The 21,745-nt window shown below is 37.9% G+C and overlaps 1 protein-coding gene across 1 annotated transcript in view; it reads left to right on the top strand.

The window, feature by feature from the left end:
- The window catches only part of dnah12 (dynein, axonemal, heavy chain 12), a 260,737-nt gene that overhangs the window by 36,886 nt on the left and 202,106 nt on the right, over positions 1-21,745 (top strand). The window contains exons 11-13 of the mRNA XM_060835852.1: positions 13,792-13,970; positions 15,440-15,575; positions 19,836-19,961. Of these exons, the coding sequence (XP_060691835.1) occupies positions 13,792-13,970; positions 15,440-15,575; positions 19,836-19,961 (441 nt within the window). The remainder of the gene's footprint in view (positions 1-13,791; positions 13,971-15,439; positions 15,576-19,835; positions 19,962-21,745) is intronic.

Here is a 21,745-nt window from a genome sequence, read left to right as displayed (position 1 = left end):
TTATCTATACCTCTTATTATTTTATAAACCTGTATAAGGTCATCTCTCAACTTCCTATGCTCCAGTGTAAAAAATCCCAGCCTATCCACCCTTTCCATATAACTCAAACCCTCCAGTTACTGGTAAATCTCTTCTGAATCCTCTCCACCATAACAATATCCTTCTGATAACAGGAAGACTAGATTGGACATAGTACTCCAGAAGAAACCTCAACAATGTCCTGTACAACTTCAAAATAACATCCCAACTCCTATACTTAAAGTTCTGAGCAATTGTTGAGGAAATTACTTAGTCTGAGACTTCAAGACTTGTTTTTAAAAGCATCATTTCTTGTGATTTCACAGACAGGCTGCTAGTCTTCACTGTATCACAGCACTCTCCCGAGCTGAACTGTTGGCCTATTTTTATACAAAGACACAAACAACCTTGCAGCACTCAAATAATGTCAGATGCAATAATTGAAGATAAAGATAAGCACAGTGCCTACTCCCTTTGTTCTTTGATGTTGCTCAAGGACAGAGAAAATACGAGCTCATGATACACTCCCTATATTTCGTCAAACTGTAATTATACAACCTCAGTCTTTATATCTAGCAGTATTTTTCCACTACAGCTGTGAGCCTGAGAGTCACAATACCTTTTACCTTGGTCAAGTATCCCATAATGCAGCAGTATGCCAAGTTCTTACTAGTTCCACAGCAATGAAGGCAAGTACATTAAACACTTTCTTAACCACTCGATCTATATGTGATGTAAATGTCAAAGAAGTATGTACCTGAACACCTAGGTCTCTCTGTTTTGCAACACTACCCAAGGCTGTAGTTTTAATTGTATAAGTCTTGCCTTTGTTTGTTTTTGCCATTCACGATAAGTCAATTCTAACAACATTTCATCCTTCAATGTCTGTATATACTTCCCTAAATGCAGGAATCAAAAGTGTGTACAGTGCTCCAATGCAGCCTTACCAATGCCCTGTACAGTTGTAACAAGGCTTCCATATTTTTTAATCCCCAAACTAGCAATAAAGGCAAAAACTCCATTTGCTTTCTTAAGTATTTGTTGCACCTACATGCTACCTTTTTGTATTTCATTCACATAAAAGCTGAGATCCCTCTGTGCAGCACTTTCTTGGCATTTCTCTCTACTTAAGTAATAGTCTGCTTTTTGATTCTTCCTACCAAAGTGCATGATCCTACATATTCCTATGATAAAAATCCATCTGCCAAGTTTTTTTTCCCACAAATGCAATCCATATATATCCCCTTGCAGATTCCTTTTGTCCTCATCACAACATGCCTTTCCATCTATTTTGTATTGAAAGCAAACTTGGATATGTTACACCCTTTCCCTCCTCCAAGTCATTAATATAGATAGTATATACCTGATGCCCAAGGACTAACTATCATGGCACTTCACTAGTTATGTCTATCCAACCTGAAACAAGAAAAAAAATCTCAACTCACTGTCTTCTCTTTGGGGATTGTTGAAGAACTCACACACCCCATGTCTGTCTCCTGCAAGTTCCCTCTTTACATTGACCAAGTGCCTATGACATCATCACAGTGGTGTTCACTGCACTCAATCAAATAATAATCTTTTGATGAAATCTGTTTGTTTCCTCAATTGGTGTTGCGATAGCTGCATTCAGTAAAGATTGTAATATTAAGGGGTATTGAAAGTTCCAAAGGTGCTGCATATGACCGTTCCAAGATTTTAGGTTACACTTAGTTTACTTATCAATAGGGGTTTGCTTGTTGCATGTTTTTCAATAGGTCACTTAGGACAATTCAAAAGTCACTGTACAGGAATTCAAAAGTGACAAACAGTGAGATTAGAAAACAGAGTATGTGTGAGAGAGATAGAGAGAAGTGCACTCCATTTTAGGTAGAGCAACTCTTAGCTATACTGCTAAAGGTACCTGTATTACACAATGTCCATGTAGTTGAGGCTCAGGACTGCCCTTGAGCAATTGCATAACTCTGGGTGTTGAGAGTTCAGGAAGTCCTGGGAGCTACAAGGGTCTTAAACTGGTGCACAACTAATAGGTTAGTACAACAGAATAAGGGTTGAATGCCCGTGGCCAGTATTTGCTTTGTGCAACATACATTCAGGGGAAGTACTGGCTTGGTGAAGTGCACTTTCTAAGAGTTCAGGGAAGCATAGTCCCAGGAAAGAAAGGTAGACTACCAGAATATGGACAGTTGTTAATGCAATCAATGAACGAGTGGCCTTTGATGGAGTTTCAGGGCCAGATCATCAAAGAAGAAAGGTAATCTCTTGTGAAGTCTCAATGAGATGCTGTCACTGGCATCTGGAGGAATTGCTGAGGAGTTCATGTTTGATTATATTTGCTAAATTATGTGTCCTGTAGCGTATTTGATCATTGGTTGTTATCCATATTTGTCTCATGTTAACTTTGAGATTTTAAATTATAAGTCATGACTATCTTTGTGCAATCCAAATATTTTTTGCCACTAGCTTTTACATTTTTGTTTGAGCAAGTTTTTATCTATTTAGCCTATTTTTCTAATCAGTTCAGCGATGTTATTACACGATTGTGGAGTAGGTAGGACTTGAACCTAGGTCTCCTCATCTAGGGGTAGGGACACTGCCACTGTGCCACAAGACAGTCCCTTAGCTTATAGTGAACTAATTATTCTTTGCTGACAAAAGCAACTTGGCTGAATTGTTTCTAATTTTAAATCAGATGCAGTTTAAAACTTATACAATTGGCCACATCCCTATTCTGATTAAATTTAAAATTTGTTCTGATCAGTCAAAGAGTGGGACAAAAAGAAGTCAGAACAATCTTCCAACTAATTTATGATGGCCCTTTCAGACTCTTTCAGACTCAGTATCCATTTGACTGATGCAAACTTCTAAGGTTACCTTCACTTGTAGTTGTTCATGTAATTTCAATACAACTCTTTCAGCTAACCACCATAAATATTTTACCTAACAGCTTTGGCCAAATGAAATTGAAACAAATTATTGATACAGTATATGTTGTCTATACATCATCTTGAGCATGAAGGATATATTATTATTTAGTGACAGCTCTCATGTGTAAAAAAGGAATAATCTGCTAGTGAGATTGAAAAGTAACTAGATAAGGTTGATCTAAACATTAAAATGAAGCCAGATCAATAGCAGTATCACTTGACATTACTTTTTGCATTTAAAGAACTGAAAAACACTATTTGAACTTGCTGGCCTAGATTTTCGTTATCTTCACTGATCATGGCAACAGTTAATTGGGGAGGCCTATTACAATGAGCTCTGGCCTATTCTATTTTTCTGGACCGAGAAGTGGCAGATAGAGTTTGATTTGGATAAAATATTGAATTTTAGTAAGGCAAATCAGGGCAGAACTTAAGCCGTTAATGGTATGGTCGTGGGGATTGTTGCCAAACAAAGACATCTAGGGGTGCAGGTGCATAGTTCTTTGGACATGGAGTCACGGGTAGGCAGAGTGGTGAAGAAGGTGTTTGGCAACCTTGCCTTCATTGGTCAGAATATTGAATATAAGAGTAAGGAAGTCAGATTGTAGCTGTACAGCACATGAGGCCTGTGTACAATGCTGGTCGCCTTTCGATAGGATGTTGTTAAACTTGAGATGGTGCAGAAAAGATTTAGAAGGAAGTTGCTAAGAGTAGAGGGTTGAGTTATAAGGAAAAGTTGAATAAATTGGGGCCTTTTCTCCTGGAGATTTGAAGGCTGAGAGGTGACTTTATATAGGTTTATAAAATCATGAGGAGGATAGATCAGGTGAAAAGACAAGGTCTTTTTCCTAGGATGGGGATGTCCAAAACTAAATGGCATAAGTTCAAGGTGGAAGGGAAAGGATTTTAAAAGGATCTGAGGGTAACCTTTTAACGCAGAGGGCAATGCGGGTCCAGAACGAGCTACCAGAGAAAGTAGCAGAAGCTGGTACAACAACAACATTTAAAAGGCATCTGGATGAGTATATGAATAGGAAGGCTTTAAAGTGATATGGTCAAATTGCTAGCAAATGGGACAAGGCCAGACTGGGACATTTAGTTGTTTGGACGAGTTGAACCATAGATTCTGTTCCCATGCTGTATGACTCTATGAGTATGAACATGAAACATGCTGGCCAATTTTAATTTCTTGAAATCAGCATAAATTGAACAGCAACGTCCTCAAAATGATGTTGACAGACTCAATGTCTGTTGAAGTCAGCACTGTCTGCATGCTAACACTGACAGGGAATTCCACAGGATTGCTCATTTTAGATCCCATCAAATATACCAAGAAATGTCCAACAATGTATGTAATGTCCACTTTCTATTTTAAAACAGAACTGGTTGGATTCTGTGATGTTAACACTGTTGTCTAGTATTCCTGGAAATATAGATAGAAAGATATATAGATAAAACTTTTTTCACAGAAATTCTCTTTGCATGCTGCGAGTGGCTAGCACCTAGAATGCCCTGCCTGGGAATATGGTAGGCCCAAGTGAGGCATTCAAGAGTGAATTGGATTCCTGTTTGCGAAGGAAGAATATGTAGGGCTACAGGGAAAAGGCAGAGATCAGTGGAACTTGGTGAAGCACTCCTTCAGAGACTGACTTTCTTCTATGCTGTAACCTTCTGAAAATTCTACGATCTTTGAAACCTCCGCTGGCCAGACGTTTTGTGGACCTGAATGAGCGCAATTGTTTTACCTTGGTTTTCACAATAATAATACTTGTGGTATTTAACTTACTACTGGCAAATATTCTGTCTTCCAGCATATTTATCAGTTTAATTCTATGCATTCTATTTGATGATATGATCATATTCACCAGCTTTTGGAAAGTTAAGAGAATTTAATAGGCAAGCTGTCATGGTTGATTATCTGTAGAAATAATTAGAAATATAGAATTTTAGCAATCCTGACATTGCAACTTCAGACATGGTATGCATAAATTGACTGGAATATACTTAGTGTACTTACAGGAATGTAGCACTTCCATGTGAATACAAGACAAGTGTTAGGAAAGCATGGATTATAATTGGTAGTTTCCCTTTTTATTATAGATATTTTTATTGAAAATTTAACATGTTTTTACAAGTTTACAAATAAAAAAACCCAGGTATAAACATTGATATACAATTAAATCTTAAATAAATAATAACCAAAATTTATCAAACAAGAAAAAGATACCGAGCGAAAAAAAACTCAACTAACTACTAATCTAACCTACAACTAACCATAGTGTATGATTAAGTCTCTTACATTATTCAAAGAAGATAAAAAAAAGGTAGATAACACAGAAATTGTGTAGTGAGATACATGCTCGGAATGTGTTAACATCAACTCGTAACAAAACCCGTAGTCGTGCAGGATTCCTCTCCCAAGGGGCCCCGGACCAGCCAGATTCGCCATCTCAATTAAACAAAAGCCCTTGTTAGGATGGCCAAAATATCTGTATCTATGTAATTCAAGAAGGGCTGCCATATTTTATGGAATAATGCGGTCTTTTGGTGCACCATATTTGTAAGGAAGTCAAGGGGAATAACTTTCCATGATTAATCTGTGCCAATTCAAACGTCCAGGGGGGCCCTCAGCCACCCAGTTTACCAAAATATTTTTCCTTGCACAGAAAGAGAGAATAGAAAATAATCACTTCCCGTGCATATCCAGGGAGGGTAAGTTCGAAAAGCCCAAATTCTAAGATTTCTGTCAGAGCACTTGCTACTTGAATCCAATATCTACAGATCTTATGCCAGGTCCATAAGCAATGTACAAGAGTGCCCACCTCTATTTTATATTTGGGACACATTGGAGATGCTCCTGCCTTAAATTTTGCCAATCGGTCCGGTGCTACATGGGCCCTATGAAGTATCTTCAACTGAATGGCCTGAGTTCTGTTACAGATGGTGATTCTTCTGGCGTTTTCCCAAATGTCATTCCACGTTTCTGTAAAGATTTTCAGTCCCAAATCCTGATCCCATGTTTTAAGCAGATTGTCCATATCTCCTGATACTTCATCATGTAATAAATGATAAATAGTGCTGACGGAAGATACCCCCTTTGACCATAGCACTCTACATTCTCTATCTGATTTACAAAGACTACCTAATAACGTAGTCTTCTTCTGTATGTAGTCTCGAATTTAGAAGTATCGAAAGAGGTCTCCATGAGGTAATCCAAATTTCTGACGCAGCTGTTCAAAAGACATCAGGACCCCTTCTTTTACAGATCCCCTAAACATGAGATACCCCTGGATCTCCAGAGTTTGAAAGTGACATCTGTAAGCCCTGGTTGAAACCCCCATGCTCCCACTATCGGAGCATAGGGGGATGTTTTATGTGAGTTGCCCTCATTTTGCCACATTATATCCCAATTGTGTTTAATTGTGTTTAGTATTATAGGGTTTTTACATTGATCCGTAATGATTTTCCTCTTGTCTGAAAATAAAAGATTAATAAGTGGGCATTTTACTTGAGAAGCCTCAATGTCCAGCCAGATTGATGCGGGTCAGACAAGACCCAATCAGCTATATAACTTAATAGGGAACTTAACTGATATTTTCTAAAATCTGGGGAATCCAATCCTCCCCTTGCCTGTGGAAGCTGCAGCTTCTTCAGCTTAATGAGGGGTCGTCTATGATGATAAAGGAACCCAACCAGGCATGTGATTTATGTAGTGCCAGCCTTGGCAGCATCACCAGAAGCATTCTCATAGGGTATAGGAGGCGGGCAGGACATCCATTTTAATTAGTGCTATTTCACCTAGCCAGGAAATTGGAAGGTCTCCCCATCGCTGCAGGTCCTGCCTTATCCTTTCCAGTAAATGCACAAAGTTAGCCTTGTATATTTGACTAAATACTGGGGTAATAAAAATGCCTAAATATAAGAAACCCTCCAGGGACCACCGAAAAGGAAAATGGGATCCATCCAATAAGTGGGATATACTAGCAAGGCCAACCATTGGTATTGTCTACAATTTTGAGAAATTAATTTTATAGCCTGAAAATACATTAAATGTATTAAATGTATTAATAACTTGGATTAAGCGAGGCACAGACATCAAAGGATTACTGAGAAATAGAAGAACATCATCTGCATAAAGGGTAATTTTATGTTTACCTGTACCAATCCTCGTGGCTGTTATATTAGGATCAGCCCGTATAGCTTTTGCTAGTGGCTCGATTATTAGCGTAAATAGCAATGGCGAAAGAGGACATCCCTGACGGCAGCCCCTATTCACACTGAAGCTATCCGAGCCTTATCCATTGGTAATCACAACTGCTTTGAGGTCACTATACAGTGTTGAGACCCATTTGGTAAACACCTTTCCAACGCCAAACCTTTCCAATGTGTAAAACAAATATGACCATTCAACCCTGTCGAATGCCTTTTCCGTGTCTAATGAGACTACTACTCCTGGTATCTTTCCCTGATGGCAGACTTGAATCACATTCAAAACCTTCTAACTATTGGATCATATACGGATGATCTTAATAAACCCCGTCTGATCCTTCTTTATAATATGTGGCAATACCCTTTCTAGCCTCAATGCTAACGTTTTAGAGAGGATTTTAAAATCTACATTTAGCAAGGATATTGGTCTGTATGACGCCCAATCTTCTGGGTCCTTTCCATTTTTTGAGGATAAGAGAGTTATTCACCTCTTTCAGCGAAGGCGGGAGACAACCCTGACTGTATGAATAGTTATACATGTCCATAAGTGGACCAGCCAATATTCCTGTAAATTCTTTACAGAATTCAACTTGAAAGCCATCTGGGCCAGGCGCCTTACCACTCTAAAGTTGCCTGATTGCGTCAAGTATTTCTTGGATTGTTAGGGGAACATTCAAGACCGATACCTGTTCCAGAGTTAGGTCCGGAAAGGTCAGGTTTTTAAAAAAATGACTGCATCCTCCTAGTCCTGTCTTCGCAATCCTGCAATTTATATAAATCGGAATAAAATTTTTTAAAGATTGCGTTAATCTTTTTATGATCATGAGTCAGAATACCCGTACTTTCCTTGATAGACGTGATAGTTTGAGGGGCCTTCTTTTTCTTTGCGAGAAATGCTAAGTATCTATCAGGTTTATCGCCAAATTCATATAACATTTATTTTGCAAAGAATATTTCCCTCTTAGCCGTTTGGGTAAGCGTGGTGTTTAGAGCTGTCCTAAGGGTCATAATCCTTTGCAATTTGATAATAGAAGGTCTGTCAGCGTATGCTATTTCAGCTGCTTTTAAGCGAGCTTCGAGCAGACGCTGTTCTCCCTTCAATTTTTTCTGGATCGCTGAGTAGGAGATGATCAAACCTTGCGCTTTGATGGTCTCCCACATCATTGATGGGTTGCTAGCCGTACCTGAATTAATTTCTAAAAAAGTTTTAAAATCTTGAGAGAATTATTTTACAAATTTACTGTCTTTCATCAGAAAGGGGTCCATAACCCAATGCTGGGGGGATGTTTCATTGTTCCTCGCCTTGATTTCCATATATACAGCAGCTTGATCAGAAATTGCTATACTGCCTATTTTACATGATGATATGGAATTTTTAAAAATCGAGGGGCCACAAAACATATCGATTCTGGTATGACATTTATGTGGATTGGAGTAAAAAGAAAAATCTCTGCCCTGTGGATGAAGACATCTCCATACATCTACTAGTCCTAATTCTTTGTTCAAATCCACCAATTGTCTAGATCTGGGAGATACTTCTGCAGCACTCTTGGGAATTTTATCTATTTCCGGATCTATAATCCAATTAAAATTTCCCCCTATAATTGTATGAGAAGGCTTTCATTATAAATTTAAAAGGATCTGCCAGGGGGCAATACAAATTTAAGATCCCATATTCCTCTTCATTTATAAGGGCTTTAATCAGAATATATTGTCCAGATTCGTCTTTTATCTGATTTAGGATTTTGAAAGGGAAATTCTTCCGAATAAGAATAACAACTCCTTGCTTTTTGAGCTGAAAGAAGAAAAAAAGGCCTGATCAAATCCACCCTGTCGTAATTTCAAGTGTTCTTTATCCAATAAGTGTGTCTCCTGTAGGAGAGTTATATCGACCCTTTCTTTCTTGAGGTTTGATCATATTTTCTTCCTTTTGACTGGCGAATTACTCCCCTTGACATTCCAGGTGCACCACTTAACTGACCGATCAACCATAATCGTCCGGGCAAGTCCAAGACCCCTCGGGAGGGGAAACTCTATCCAGAACATCCCGAGCATAGCGCATATAAAATTTACAAAAATAAAGGCTCTTTAATACACTCACATCGATATAATAAAAAACTATTTCTAAATAAAAAAAAGTATTTAAATGGAGATTTTCCCCCTTGTTCCCAGGGGGTATCATTTCCTTTCCAACAGTTCATCATATCCTCTCCCAACCAGTGCCCCACCCTTGATCCAGGCACTCCTCGATAGGATGAAGAAAATTCAAATATACTACAGAGCTAGAGTTAACAGTGAGCACCCTACCTCCCCCCCTCCCCCCACACCAACACATATATAACTATAAAATTACAACCTCAACAAGTAATAATTAAATATAATAATACAAAATAACAGGGGAAAACAACCTCGCTCCTAAAGACAGAAATAAAACAGGATAAGGTAACCACCTCCCCCCAACAACATTAACTAGACCCCCCGGCCTATTTTTTATATATATATATATATATATATAAAGGGGGAGAAAATCGCTAAGTAGAGAACAAATGAATAAATCCCTCTCCCCACCCCCCCGAAGATAATATTAAACAGTAAAGTAAAAAAAGGGATTAATATAAAAAAAAGGGATGTAAACCGGATTGGGGGGAGAGCAAAACAACATCAATTAACTCTTATAATTTATCTAAGAGAGTCAAAAAATCCTTGGTAGTTTTCCTTTAACGTGTTATATTTGTTTGCTTCATTCAGTTATACTGTACTTAAAAAATGTAATTTCTTGGACTTTTCCAAGTGAAGAGAAAAATTTTCTGCCAATTCTCTTCTGCAGAATATTTTGAAAACTCATTCTATTACAGATTTTGAGTTTATTCTGGATATTTTCTTAGCTACAATAGCCCAAATTTTGCAATGCTTTTGGCAGCAGGATTGTCAGCATTCACCATCATTACTCCATTGACACTGATAGTAACTTTGGAGTCTGGGCATACATAGAATAATGTGAAAATCCTAAAGTCACTGTCAATGATTCTATGCTTCAGAGTGTGCACAGTGGTGACAGCTCCAGACCACAATCAGTGGTAATGATCCACAGGTCTTATTATGCACTGTTAGAACAACTATAAGCCTCACTGTAAAAAAAAACTTTTGAATAACTATTGTTGATTAAAAACCAAAACAAAGAACGGTGGTTGCTCTAAAACAAAAATAGAAATTGTTCGAGAAACTCAGCAGGTCTGGCCGTGTCTGTAGAGAGAAATAGTTTCAAGTCCATTGACCCTTCTTTAGAACTGATGCTAGCTAGGCACGGTATTAAATATGTTGAAGACATGGCTGGGGAGAAGTGAAGGGATTAGGAGTAGGGATGGGAAACAGTGAGCGGATAGGTGGAGATGGAGCCCAAGGAGAGAGAATGACAGTTAGGCAGACAAAGGATGGGTGTTAGTATGTCAGGGAGAAAGGAAAGCTGATAGTGGGACCATATATTGGGCCATATGGTCTAATGGTATAAATGGGTTGGCTGTGCTGAAAGCAGTGTCAAGAGTGTGGTGCTGAAAAGCAATCCAGGTCAGGCAGCAGGAGAATCAATGTTTCGGGCATAAACCCTTCATCAGGAAAGCAGCTGAAAGCAACCGTTGTCATGAAAGGGCCTGGGGTGTGGGTGTGGGCCATAGAAAGAGGTGTTCAAAAATTAAAAGAACTTGATGCTGAGTCCTGAAGACTGCAGAGTACCCAAGTAGAAGATGAGATGTGGCTCTTCCAGATTCCTCTGTGTCTCACTGGAGAACTGCAGTCAGCTCAAGATAGAAATGTTGACCAGGGAACATGGTGGTGTGTTGAATGGCAGCCACCTGGAAGATTGTGGTCATTTTTATGGATAGAACGTAGGTGGTATGCAAAGCAGATGCACAATCTGTGTTTTATCTTCCTAATGTGGAGACCACATTGTGAGCAGCAAATATGGTAGAGTAGATTAAGTAAAGTTCAGGTGAATCAATGCTTCATTTGGTAGATATGTCTGGAGCCTTGGAAAGTGAGGAAGGAAGAAGAAAATGGGCAGGTGTTACATCTTCTGTGATTGAATAGAAAGGTGCTGTGGAAGTGTGTGTGTGTGTGTGTGTGTGTGTGTGGGGGGGGGTGGGGGGGTTGAAAGTGGAAGATGTGTGAACCAAGATGTCCATGAGGGAACTGTCTCTGCAAAATGCTGACAAGGGAGGAGAGAGGAATAGTGGCAACTGGCTGGAGATGGCGGAATTGGGGCGTTATTATTCTTTGGATGTCAATGGTAGCAGAATGGAAAATGAAGACCAGGGGATGCTGTCAGTGTTGTGGGAGGGTTTTGATGATTAAGTTCTAGATTTTTAATTGTGTATTAACTTTATAATTGCTGCTAGATTCCATCCTTGGTCCTTAGAGGACAATCTTATTTTTGTTAATGTTGAGTTTAACCATTTGTTTAAAATTCTACATCTTTATAATAGTAAGCATGCTTTCAAAAAATAAAATTCTTGAATGCAATCTTAATCCAAATATCATTACTTATTTTACTATCTGAAAACATAAATTTTGAACATTAAGTGCTTTTAATTTTATGGTTTGCTCTGTATGAATGCTTCATTATCTGTTTAGCTACTTGCTGACATACTCTGCTGTATGCCACACCATCCCCTTGAGTTAGCACCGGATCCAAACTGCCCTCTGTGAAATTGTAATATAATGCCATAGAGATCACTGATCTTTTTCTCCCCCAATCAATGTTGTTGCACACCTTTGGAGTAGGTAGAACTAGAACCCAAGCCTCCTGGCTCAAAGATAGGAACACATCCACTGTCCCACAACAGCCATCCATGGGCACAAAATCTTAGTGCAAATAGATTTCTTTGAGATCAGGAGTGTTATCAGAAAATCCAGTCACACTCCCTGATCATTTTTAAAAGCTAAATTTGTGTCCCTTGGATCAGTGCACATTATTGCACATTAACTCAGTTGGCTGGATGGCTGGTTTGCAAAGTAGAATGATGCCAACAGTATCAGTTCAATTCCTGCTGTGGCTAAGGTTGCCATAAAGGGCTTGCCTTTTTAACCTCACCCAAGTCTAAGGATTCATAACCCTCAAATTAAACTACCATCAATTGTCGCTTTCTAAAAAGAGAGGAGGAATGTGATCTTCTGGGACTATTGCAACTTTTCCTTTTACATCTCTAACCATACAAAAGTATGACCAATGGATATACAAATACAATCTCTTTGTTCTATGAATGGGATATCATGCTCCATCAGGTTACCTTCCAGACAGTATGGTTATGATTATCATTTCAGTAAGTTAGGTACAGATATGAATTTTCAAGTTGTTCCATTTTGTGACTAGTAAGTAATCTTGCTGAGTAACAGTTCTAGCAAATTTCACTTCCTTTACCAGCAAGTTGATCAACTGTTCTGAGTTTCTAGGGATAGTCTCTCATTTGATTATTTATTCCTTGTCCCCTTTTGCCTATATTTTGAAGACAGCTGTGATAGAGTCTCCAGAGTGAGTTTGAGTGAATTGGGTGAAACTGCAAGCCAGTGAACAGAGAGAGGATAACGTTTTTATTTGGCAAGATAAGTTGAAAGTCTTAGTTGATTTTAAACCATCCCCGAGCTATTATGGTCTCAAGACTGCAATCTGCCACCCACCCTTCTCAATTTGAATTCCTACTCCATCATATAGTCAAAGTTTTCCCCTTTTTTCAAACAATTAACACAATGTTGCCATAATGGAATGAATCAACTAATGCTTGCTTTTTCAATTTAAACTGTAAAGTTAGTGCTGTGGTAACATTCCTCACTCTTGTCTATATAAATTTAATACAAATTTCTCTTTCCCCATTCTCTGCCTGCTTTAGGAAGTTTAGATGTTCTGGGTTCCATTTAACTTAAAAGTAATAGTTCAATATAAGTTAAACCCAACACTTTCATGGTGAATTGGGTAAACTCTTCATGACATAGGCATGCCAATGAATTCGAAAACCATTTCTGATCTATGGAGAAAAATTCTGTCACAAATGGAAACTTATGCCAGTATTGTAATTCACTTGATTGATTTAAAATATCAATTAATTGAAGCTTGAACTCTCACACAGTTCAACTAATAACAAATGTGGCACTGAGTTGTACAGATCAGAAGTGGTCTGAAAGTGTTTGAATCTCTCATGAATGTTGTTAGCTTTTAGCTGAAGAAGTTTGGGCTGCCAAAATAGGTCTGTGTACTCTTAAGATAAACAGAAAGATGAAACTTCTGATTCTGTGCTTCTTATTTGGAACTATACATGGCCACTGGGTAAGAAGAGCATTTATTTCTGCATCGATACTCTTTATAATCAAAAATTCTGGAAGCTTTCACTGCCTTGGCTCACACATGAATCACAGCCACAAGGTGGAAGTGTCAAAGTGCTGAAACTGTGCAGGTTTGACTGACTTACTTGAGAAGATGGGGGAAGATGAAAGATTAGGAGAAGAAGACAGAGAGAGGGATGTGAGTAGAGGAGGAGGAAAACAATAGTAAACACATATGATGTAATATTAACTTGCTGATGACAATCTCATATTCAGTCAAAACCCAGTAATTCCTCTTTAATATTTCAATAATTCAGAAATTTCTGTTAAGTTCATAGAACAATTTCGTCACTTGTCAGTGGAGATCATGAGTTTAATAAAAGTTGCCCACTTTCATATGGTGCGATTGGACTGCGAAGACATAAAACATGGATTGTCAGAAAAAGCAAAGAGCTTTGCAGATATACTGCTGGATGGATTAGTTGCAAAACACAGAGAAGAAAATGAAGCGTAAGTCAGTGTTACAAATGCTGTTGATGACTGAAATAACAAATGGTTATTAATTCAATTCTTGTTTTATAATCCTGAAAGACATTTCTTACATGCAATATTAATTTCTTGTACCAAAATGATACAGTGTTCAGAACATCTGACAAAAACGTGCATTTGTACAGTTAATTAGATGAGGTAAGAGTGACTTTCCTTAACATTTGATTGAGTGTGGCTGGAAGGAGCCTGGAAAAACTGTGAGTCAGGAGGAAAGTCTTTACTTGTTGGAGTCCGGTATGGCACAAAAGAAGATGGTCTGATTGTTAATAGTGGGTCATGTCAGCCCCAGGTCTATTTTGCAGGTATTCTTCAGGTTAGTGTTCTAGGCCTAACCATCTTTAGCTGCTTCATTAATGACCATCCCTCCACCATAAGGTCAGAAGTGGAAATGTTCACTGGTGATTGCATAATGTTCAGCATCATTTGTGACTCCTCAGATATCCAAACTGGTCACATCCAAATATTGCAAAACGTGGACAATGTTTTGGTTTGGGCTGATTAGAGACAAATAACATTTGAGCCACACAAATGATGGGCAATGACCATCTCCAACAAGAAAGAATCAAACTATCACTCCTTGACATACTATCACTGAATCCTCCACGTCAACATTCTCAAAGTTGCCATGACCAGAAATTGAATTGAACTAGTCATATAAATACAACAGCAGGTCAGAGAGTAGGAACTCTGCAATGAGTACTCAATTCCTGACTACCGAAAGCTGTCTGCTATCTGCAGTCGTAAGTCAGAAGTGTGATAGAATTCTTGTCACTTGCTTGGATAAGTGCACCTCCATGAAAACTCAAGAAGCTTGATGCCATTCAGGACAAAGCAGCCAATTTGATTGGCATGATGTCCATAAACCACTTTCACCACTTCAGCAGTGTGACTATCTTCAAGATGCACTGTAGAAATTCATCAAGGCTCCTTAGACAGGATTTGACCAAGTGTGGCATGGAGAAGCCTTGCAAAACTTTGTGAATGGGAATCATGGGAAAAATTCTTTACTGGTTAGAATCATACTTGGCACAAAGGTAGATGGTTCTTGCTGTGGTAGTCTGTCAGCTCAGCTGCCTTTAAATCTACAAACACTACCATCTTGCAGGTTGGAGCAGCATAAATATGGAATATCACCATCTGCACATTCCCCTCCAAGCCATTCACTAACGAGACTTGGAAATATATTGCCATGCCTTCAGTGTTGCTGGCACACCTTTCTAAACAGCATTACAGGTCTACCTACATAAAACGGACTGCAGTGGTTCAAGAAAACAACCCACCATTAATTTCATGCATAACCTAACATGAAAATTTCCAAGTGTGCATTTATATCTTCCTGGAAAATGTTTTCCTCAATAATTATCAAGAAGTCTTACTAAATTTAAACTTATTGACTATAACAGTATAATTTTCAATTTTATTTTTTCTAGAATTTGTCATGAATTTGAATACATTGTAGATAAAGCTTTGAATATTCCTGAGAGTACAAAGGAAATGCTGGAAGTGATAGATTATGTGAATGAAGCAAAAAGTAAAGGTGTTGCAGCTCTGAATGAAAGAATCAAAGTAAGTATGAAATAAATCAGTAATCAATTAAATACTAGTAGTCATCTGTGACATTGGTTAGAGTGCGAAAATCAAATTAATTGAATGTGCAAAAATGGGAATATACAATAATATATGATTGGTATAATATATTAAACTATTGCAGTGAATGTGTTCCTGTCTCCAAACCTTCCATGCATACTGTTGTCACATTTTTTCAGCATTTTGTGTTAGTGTGGAGTACCTTGGCTTTGTATCTCCTCTTTAGTTTGTGAAGAAACAGGAAAAGCTGGAAATACTCAACAGGTTGGGCAGCATGTGTGAAAAGAAACAGAGTTTGTGGTTAAACCTGAAATGTTAACTCTGTTACTTTCCACAGATGCTGCCTGACCAGTGGCATATTTAGGCAATTTTGTGTTTTTATTTAGATTTCTATAGTTTTTCTTTGTCTCCTACCTTCCTTAGCCTTTACAGGAGGGCAGTTGTTTATTATTAGAAAATCTATTTCTCTTCTTCTACTTTCATTGTGAATACTGTGTGCGTTCAAAGAAGGAGTCACTCATTTTTATCTTCTAACCGTTTTTCTTCCTTTGATCCTGTTTGCTGTTGTTTATCTATGTTTGTACACTTTAACTCTTCCTGTCCCATCGTACATTGTTATTCCAATATCTAACTTGCAAAGCTGCCTTTTTCTTTTGCTTTTAAAGCCTACATTTTCCATCACCCAAAACCTCACCCCTCTAATACGTGTAAAGCCCCAGTGTTCAGAAATTGCTCTTGCCCTTAAAGGAATACCTTCTGGAGATCAGATTGTCATTGCCATAATTTTAAGGATAAAATAATGTCCTACTTTCGTTTTTAGTAATAGTCCTACACAATCTACAAGCATTCAATATAACGGTTGTTCAAAAATACTGGTTTGATTACATGTTGATGTTTTCATGCTACCTGACATATGCTTAACAAAATTGCACTCTGCATTTATGATGTCTTGGCCATGTAAAATACTTATTCATCATTCCCTGCATATTCCAAATTCGATATGTTCTGCCACAGGAATTTCACGTGCTATTTGAAATATCTCCTTATGATATAGGTGGAGCCATTATTTGATAAACAACTGCCTATTTTTAGTCTGCAGGTCTGTGAGGGTGTCATTTTTAATTTAGTAATACTCTGGAACTCCTTCAGCCTCAGCTTCAATGCGAGCTGTCTCTGGATCTAATTCTGGATCTGCTTCCTGAGCCTTAAGTCACAGACATTCCAAATATTTTTTAATTATCTCCATTCATGAATACAGTTTTAGGTACCCTGACAGCCACCTGTGGTATTACCATGACCTCTGGTGATTGTCTTTGTTTAGCCATTGCTCAGGACGCAACATACAATGGAAAAATATCCAGAACCTGTTCTTGAAACTGTTCCATCTCTTTAGCCTCAACTGAACCTCTGTGACTATAGGTAAAGCTATAACATTCACTCCTGCTAAGTAATTTCCCAGAAGTAAATCAACTCCAAATTCTAATTAACCAGACTACCACATGTCCAGACAATAAGCCAATTGTATAGTAGAACTGAGATATACTCTCTACCTATATCTACTAATACTTTGCTTTCATTGAACTCTCTGGAGAGAAAGATAAATTCCTCTTGAGCAAGAGAGTTTGAGAATCCCCTGTTCCTTTTACTATAGCTATGGCCTTGGATGCTCATTGAAGAAAAAGGGGGTTATCTTCTCTTTCAGCAAAAACCCTTTCATATCTCTCATCTGCCACACCCACAGCAGTGTTTACCTCGAATCACTTAGTTCTGGTTAAAGCTATTATTTGATCTGTGGCCTTTTCAGATAAATTCTTATAAGTCTCAATAGGTCCAATGGGTTTCCTTTGCAAATTCAAACATTCTGAATGGATGTGTCCCATCTTGTTACAATGGAAATGTCTTGGTTTCCAATTTTGACCTCCACTCTTAGCATTTTACATTCTGAGCTGAGGAGGACCTTGAGCATTCCCAGCTATCCATTCTTTATCCCAGCTACTTGCTTTTCTTTTACTCTTTCAATTTCTATCAAGGTCAATTTTATAGGGTAAATGGAGAAAGATTTAGTTTTATGGATTAGTTCATCATCATTATCATTCATCAGTGCTGCCTGTCTAACAGTCCTTCGGTCAATTTCCTTCCTGTTAATTTCCCTTTCCTTATCTTTTTTCTGCCTTCTCTAGTTTCTCCATTCTTTTATAAGGTTTAAGGTGCTTGAACTATATTGAGTATCACTTGGTTCTGATGTTTCACTTCCTGGGGTACCTGGTTTCTCTTGTAATTCCTCTAAATGCAGTGCCCTGCTAGTATTTCTACTATCTCTGGCTTTGTAGCTCTGTCAGGCAATGCCACTTCCAGTTTATTCTCCAAATCAATCAACCTGGGGTTTGAAAGTTCCCTTGAAACCAACAAAGCCAACTCTGCCACTTGCAAGAAATCCTTTGCCATTTCCAGTGCCATGTCTTAAATGTACAAAAGCTGGCTTTTTTCCTTTATCTGTGTTAATGCCACAGCCGAATTCACATTTCCTTTGTTTCATATCAATCTCAACAATCCCTAACTTTGTTACATTTCATTCACTTAGTGCGCTGGGAACCAAGCCTTGTTATTTCCAGAATCATCACAAAAGTTAACAATTTTGTAGAAGTACAGAAAGTTTTCCAATTTATCTGTCTTTTAACCCAGGTTGATAGAAAGCATGGCCAGATTTCTCTACTTAACAATAATTATCTATTACAAATACATAGATTATCACTACAGGCAAAGCAATAATGAACTATCAACATATAACTCTATTGTCGAGAGCGTGATGCTGGAAAAGCACAGCGGGTCAGGCAGCATCCAAGGAGCAGGAGAATCAATTTTTCAGGCAAAAGCCCTTCATCAGCCCATCCTGATGAAGGGCTTATGCCCGAAACACAATTCTCCTGCTCCTCAGATGCTGCCTGACCTGCTGTGCTTTTCCAGCACCACACACTCAACTCTAATCTCCAGCATCTGCAGTCCTCACTTTCGCCATATAACTCTACTAGTTAAAACTTTAAACCTCTTATAAAATTCCCCTATGTGTACATACAGACTCTCAAAAATACTTGAGAGTCATGGGCAGAAGGAAAGTTCAATCATCCCTGTCCACAGTGTTGACTGAGGTGATCCTTTTTGCTTGTCAGGACTTGCTGCTCCTCAATCTTTCTGCTTCAGCAAACTTAATTTGCTTGCAGGAATAAAGAGACTGGTTCACTTTCTAAGGTCTCTGACATATTGATTAAAAGCCACAAGTTATAGTCTCTGTTGAAGGAAATAAACTGGCTTTCTTCAGGCTTGAGGTGGTTTTTAACTGCAGAAAATAGACAGCTATAAATGGATATGAACCAAACGCAGGCAAGTGGGACTAGTTTAATCGTGCAAACTGGACGGCATGGACAGATTGCACCGAAGGGCCTATTTCCATGCTGCAGATTTCAATGACTCTATGATTGTATGGCTTCTTCCTTTCAGGAGGTCTGGTGATTTCGGCCCAAAATGTTCACATCCACAATCTGTTCAGCTATGTGCAAGTCCATCACATAGACATTGACAGGCAAAGGCCTTTGTTATCAATAATGGGTCACTATTCCCCATGCCAGTTAGCTACAATCACTGTGCATACATATGTCCTGGCTGCAGTTTGTTTGCAAACTTCCATACCGCAACAAACAACAGTGCAAACAACACTTACAAGGAGTGTCAGGTAACTTGCTTTTAAAAAGTGCAGTAATCTTTTCACAATCCTTAATTTTTAAAATAATCCTTTTCTTATTTCAACCAACAAACAAAAGCACAGAAAAATACAAAGATATAGTCCTTACAAGCAATTAGCGTATTATTATTGCAAGGCGCCCGGATTTTACATCAGTAAGATACTTGACTGATTTTTATAGTGAAGAGGTGGGTTAGTCATCCCACCCCTTCCCCAGGCCATCCCACCACCCCCACTCCTAGTAAAATCCACTTTATAGAGAGTCACATTTTTAGAATGTTTATTTGGTAAACAATTACTAAATTGACATTAATGCCTAAATCTTACAAAATCTGCCTCTGTGCTGTTACATGGATTTTTTGGTCCTGAATTCTTATTCAAAAACATGAAATGATTTTAGAACTCAGTATCAATGAAATATAAATATTAAAGATGAATTCATATTCCACAGGAAATTCTATGGCCAAATACTCTTGAGTATATAATTCTTATTTGTTTTACAGGAACTTCGTCGCAGATTAGAATACCTGTTAGATGTTTATATATTCAATCCTGCAGACCTAGATTTACATGCCACTGTTCTACTTTGGCCAAGGAACATAAATCCTATTTTTGATGAAAATGATGAGGTACATGAAGTAACAGCTTGCATTTATATTTGACCTTCAGTATCTCAATGTTCTTCACAGACAGAGATAAAGAAAATAGATAATGAATAATATTGTGATTAGGGGGAGTGATTCAATTGTTGTTAAGATAGTTTTGAAAAGTTCATAATGAAGACAAAAGTAGTGGAAACTGAATAAATTTGGGGCAGAAGTTTCGGTGAGCTGGTTGTGAAATTTGAAGTGGATCAAAATACTATTTTGCAGGCTGTTTTAGAGCTCTTTTTTCTTGAGGACTGCTTTTTTTGGTTCTTTTCTCATTTTCCCAACCCCTTGATTAAGTAATGCAATCACGCCCTGACATTACTTTCTGCACTTGGGTTTTATTTTATGGATTTAATCTTTAGATATGCAAGGTAACACATGTGAAAGACTATACTTTTGTATGTATGTGTATTAGCATAATATTTGTGTATGTGCTATACATATATAGGTATTTATTTTTAATTTGGAATCTATTGTACAAATAAGAAAAGTCAAAAGGAATATATCTACACATTGCATTCACTATTCCCATGAGTAGAAGGCAGTGGAGACATTCCTGGGTCAACACCCTGACCAAATCAGGGTTGATCTGCCTACTTTAAAAATAGGCAGTAAGCTAACACAGTTAACAGATCCTGCTGCATCTCAATGGCAACCATTTCCAACCAAATGGCACCTTTTTTTCAGACTATATAACTTATGCCTTTCTTTCTTCCGTTTTATTTCTAATGAGTGCAAGATGAAAAGCCTCAAATTCATGTCTTTAGCAATGTTTAAGGTATGTACAACCAGGCAATTATATATAAATAGCATGTTTTGTTAATTTATTGTGAACAGTTCTACCATATTCCATTTCCAAAGTAAAAATGTGAACATCTTGCAACCAGGTAACTTACTATGAATGAGTTTCACAACTGCTGCCCCTTTTGAAAACTAATTTCATGGAGTGGGCACTCTTCTGCTAGTTTTAAATTTCTTTCCACTTGTTTATCTGTTTCAAGTAAATGCTGATGATCATGTCGGAATACTGACTCCCAAAGGTCAAGGAGCATCAAGGAGAACACATTTGAATAAATGTTGCAGTTTCATGCCAAGCATCAGATAACAAATGGTTTAATTCACTTTTCTGTGAATCATCCAAGCTAATGCTCCTCAGTCCATGATCATCTGCACTTTAATGAAAAATATATTGTATAAAAAGAATGTTTGTACACATGTTAAAGCTAAAGGACAGATATTTTATTCTCAAATTGAACTCTTTGGGGAAAATCAATCTCCACTGAAATAGAAAATAAAAGGAACTCAAATGGAGCATAGCCCCAGTAGATCATAAAACCACTATATAGACATTAATGAGTCAATACCAACTTTTTTGTTTGCAAAAAATACTTTTTGATGGAATTAGCTTTAGGAAGCAAAAGAATGTTTTTGCACATCTGGTTAGTCATCAAAACAATAATCATGTGTCACTTAGAACTTCTGGCCAAATGCAAGCCGTTGAAATGAACAATGCACCATGATATTACAGATATTACAGAATTCGTTCTGATTTCATTCAGAAATTACCACAAGATAGCACAATCTTCTAGAACTGCATCTTCAGATCAGCCACCCTTTCACGCTAATAAAGCTACTTACTGGACAGCGTGTTCTTCATTGGGACCTGATCCTACTTCCATAAACCAGATGCTCCTTTATAGGCAAAAAATTCATACCCAAAACTGCAACCCACCTACTAATTGGTACTTCTGCAAATTTTCTTT

Source organism: Hemiscyllium ocellatum, chromosome 14 (genome assembly GCF_020745735.1).
Source record: "Hemiscyllium ocellatum isolate sHemOce1 chromosome 14, sHemOce1.pat.X.cur, whole genome shotgun sequence".
NCBI classification, from domain to species: Eukaryota; Metazoa; Chordata; class Chondrichthyes; order Orectolobiformes; family Hemiscylliidae; genus Hemiscyllium; species Hemiscyllium ocellatum.
The sequence above is the reverse complement of the archived record's forward strand: the minus strand, read 5'-3'. Positions and strand labels throughout refer to the sequence as shown.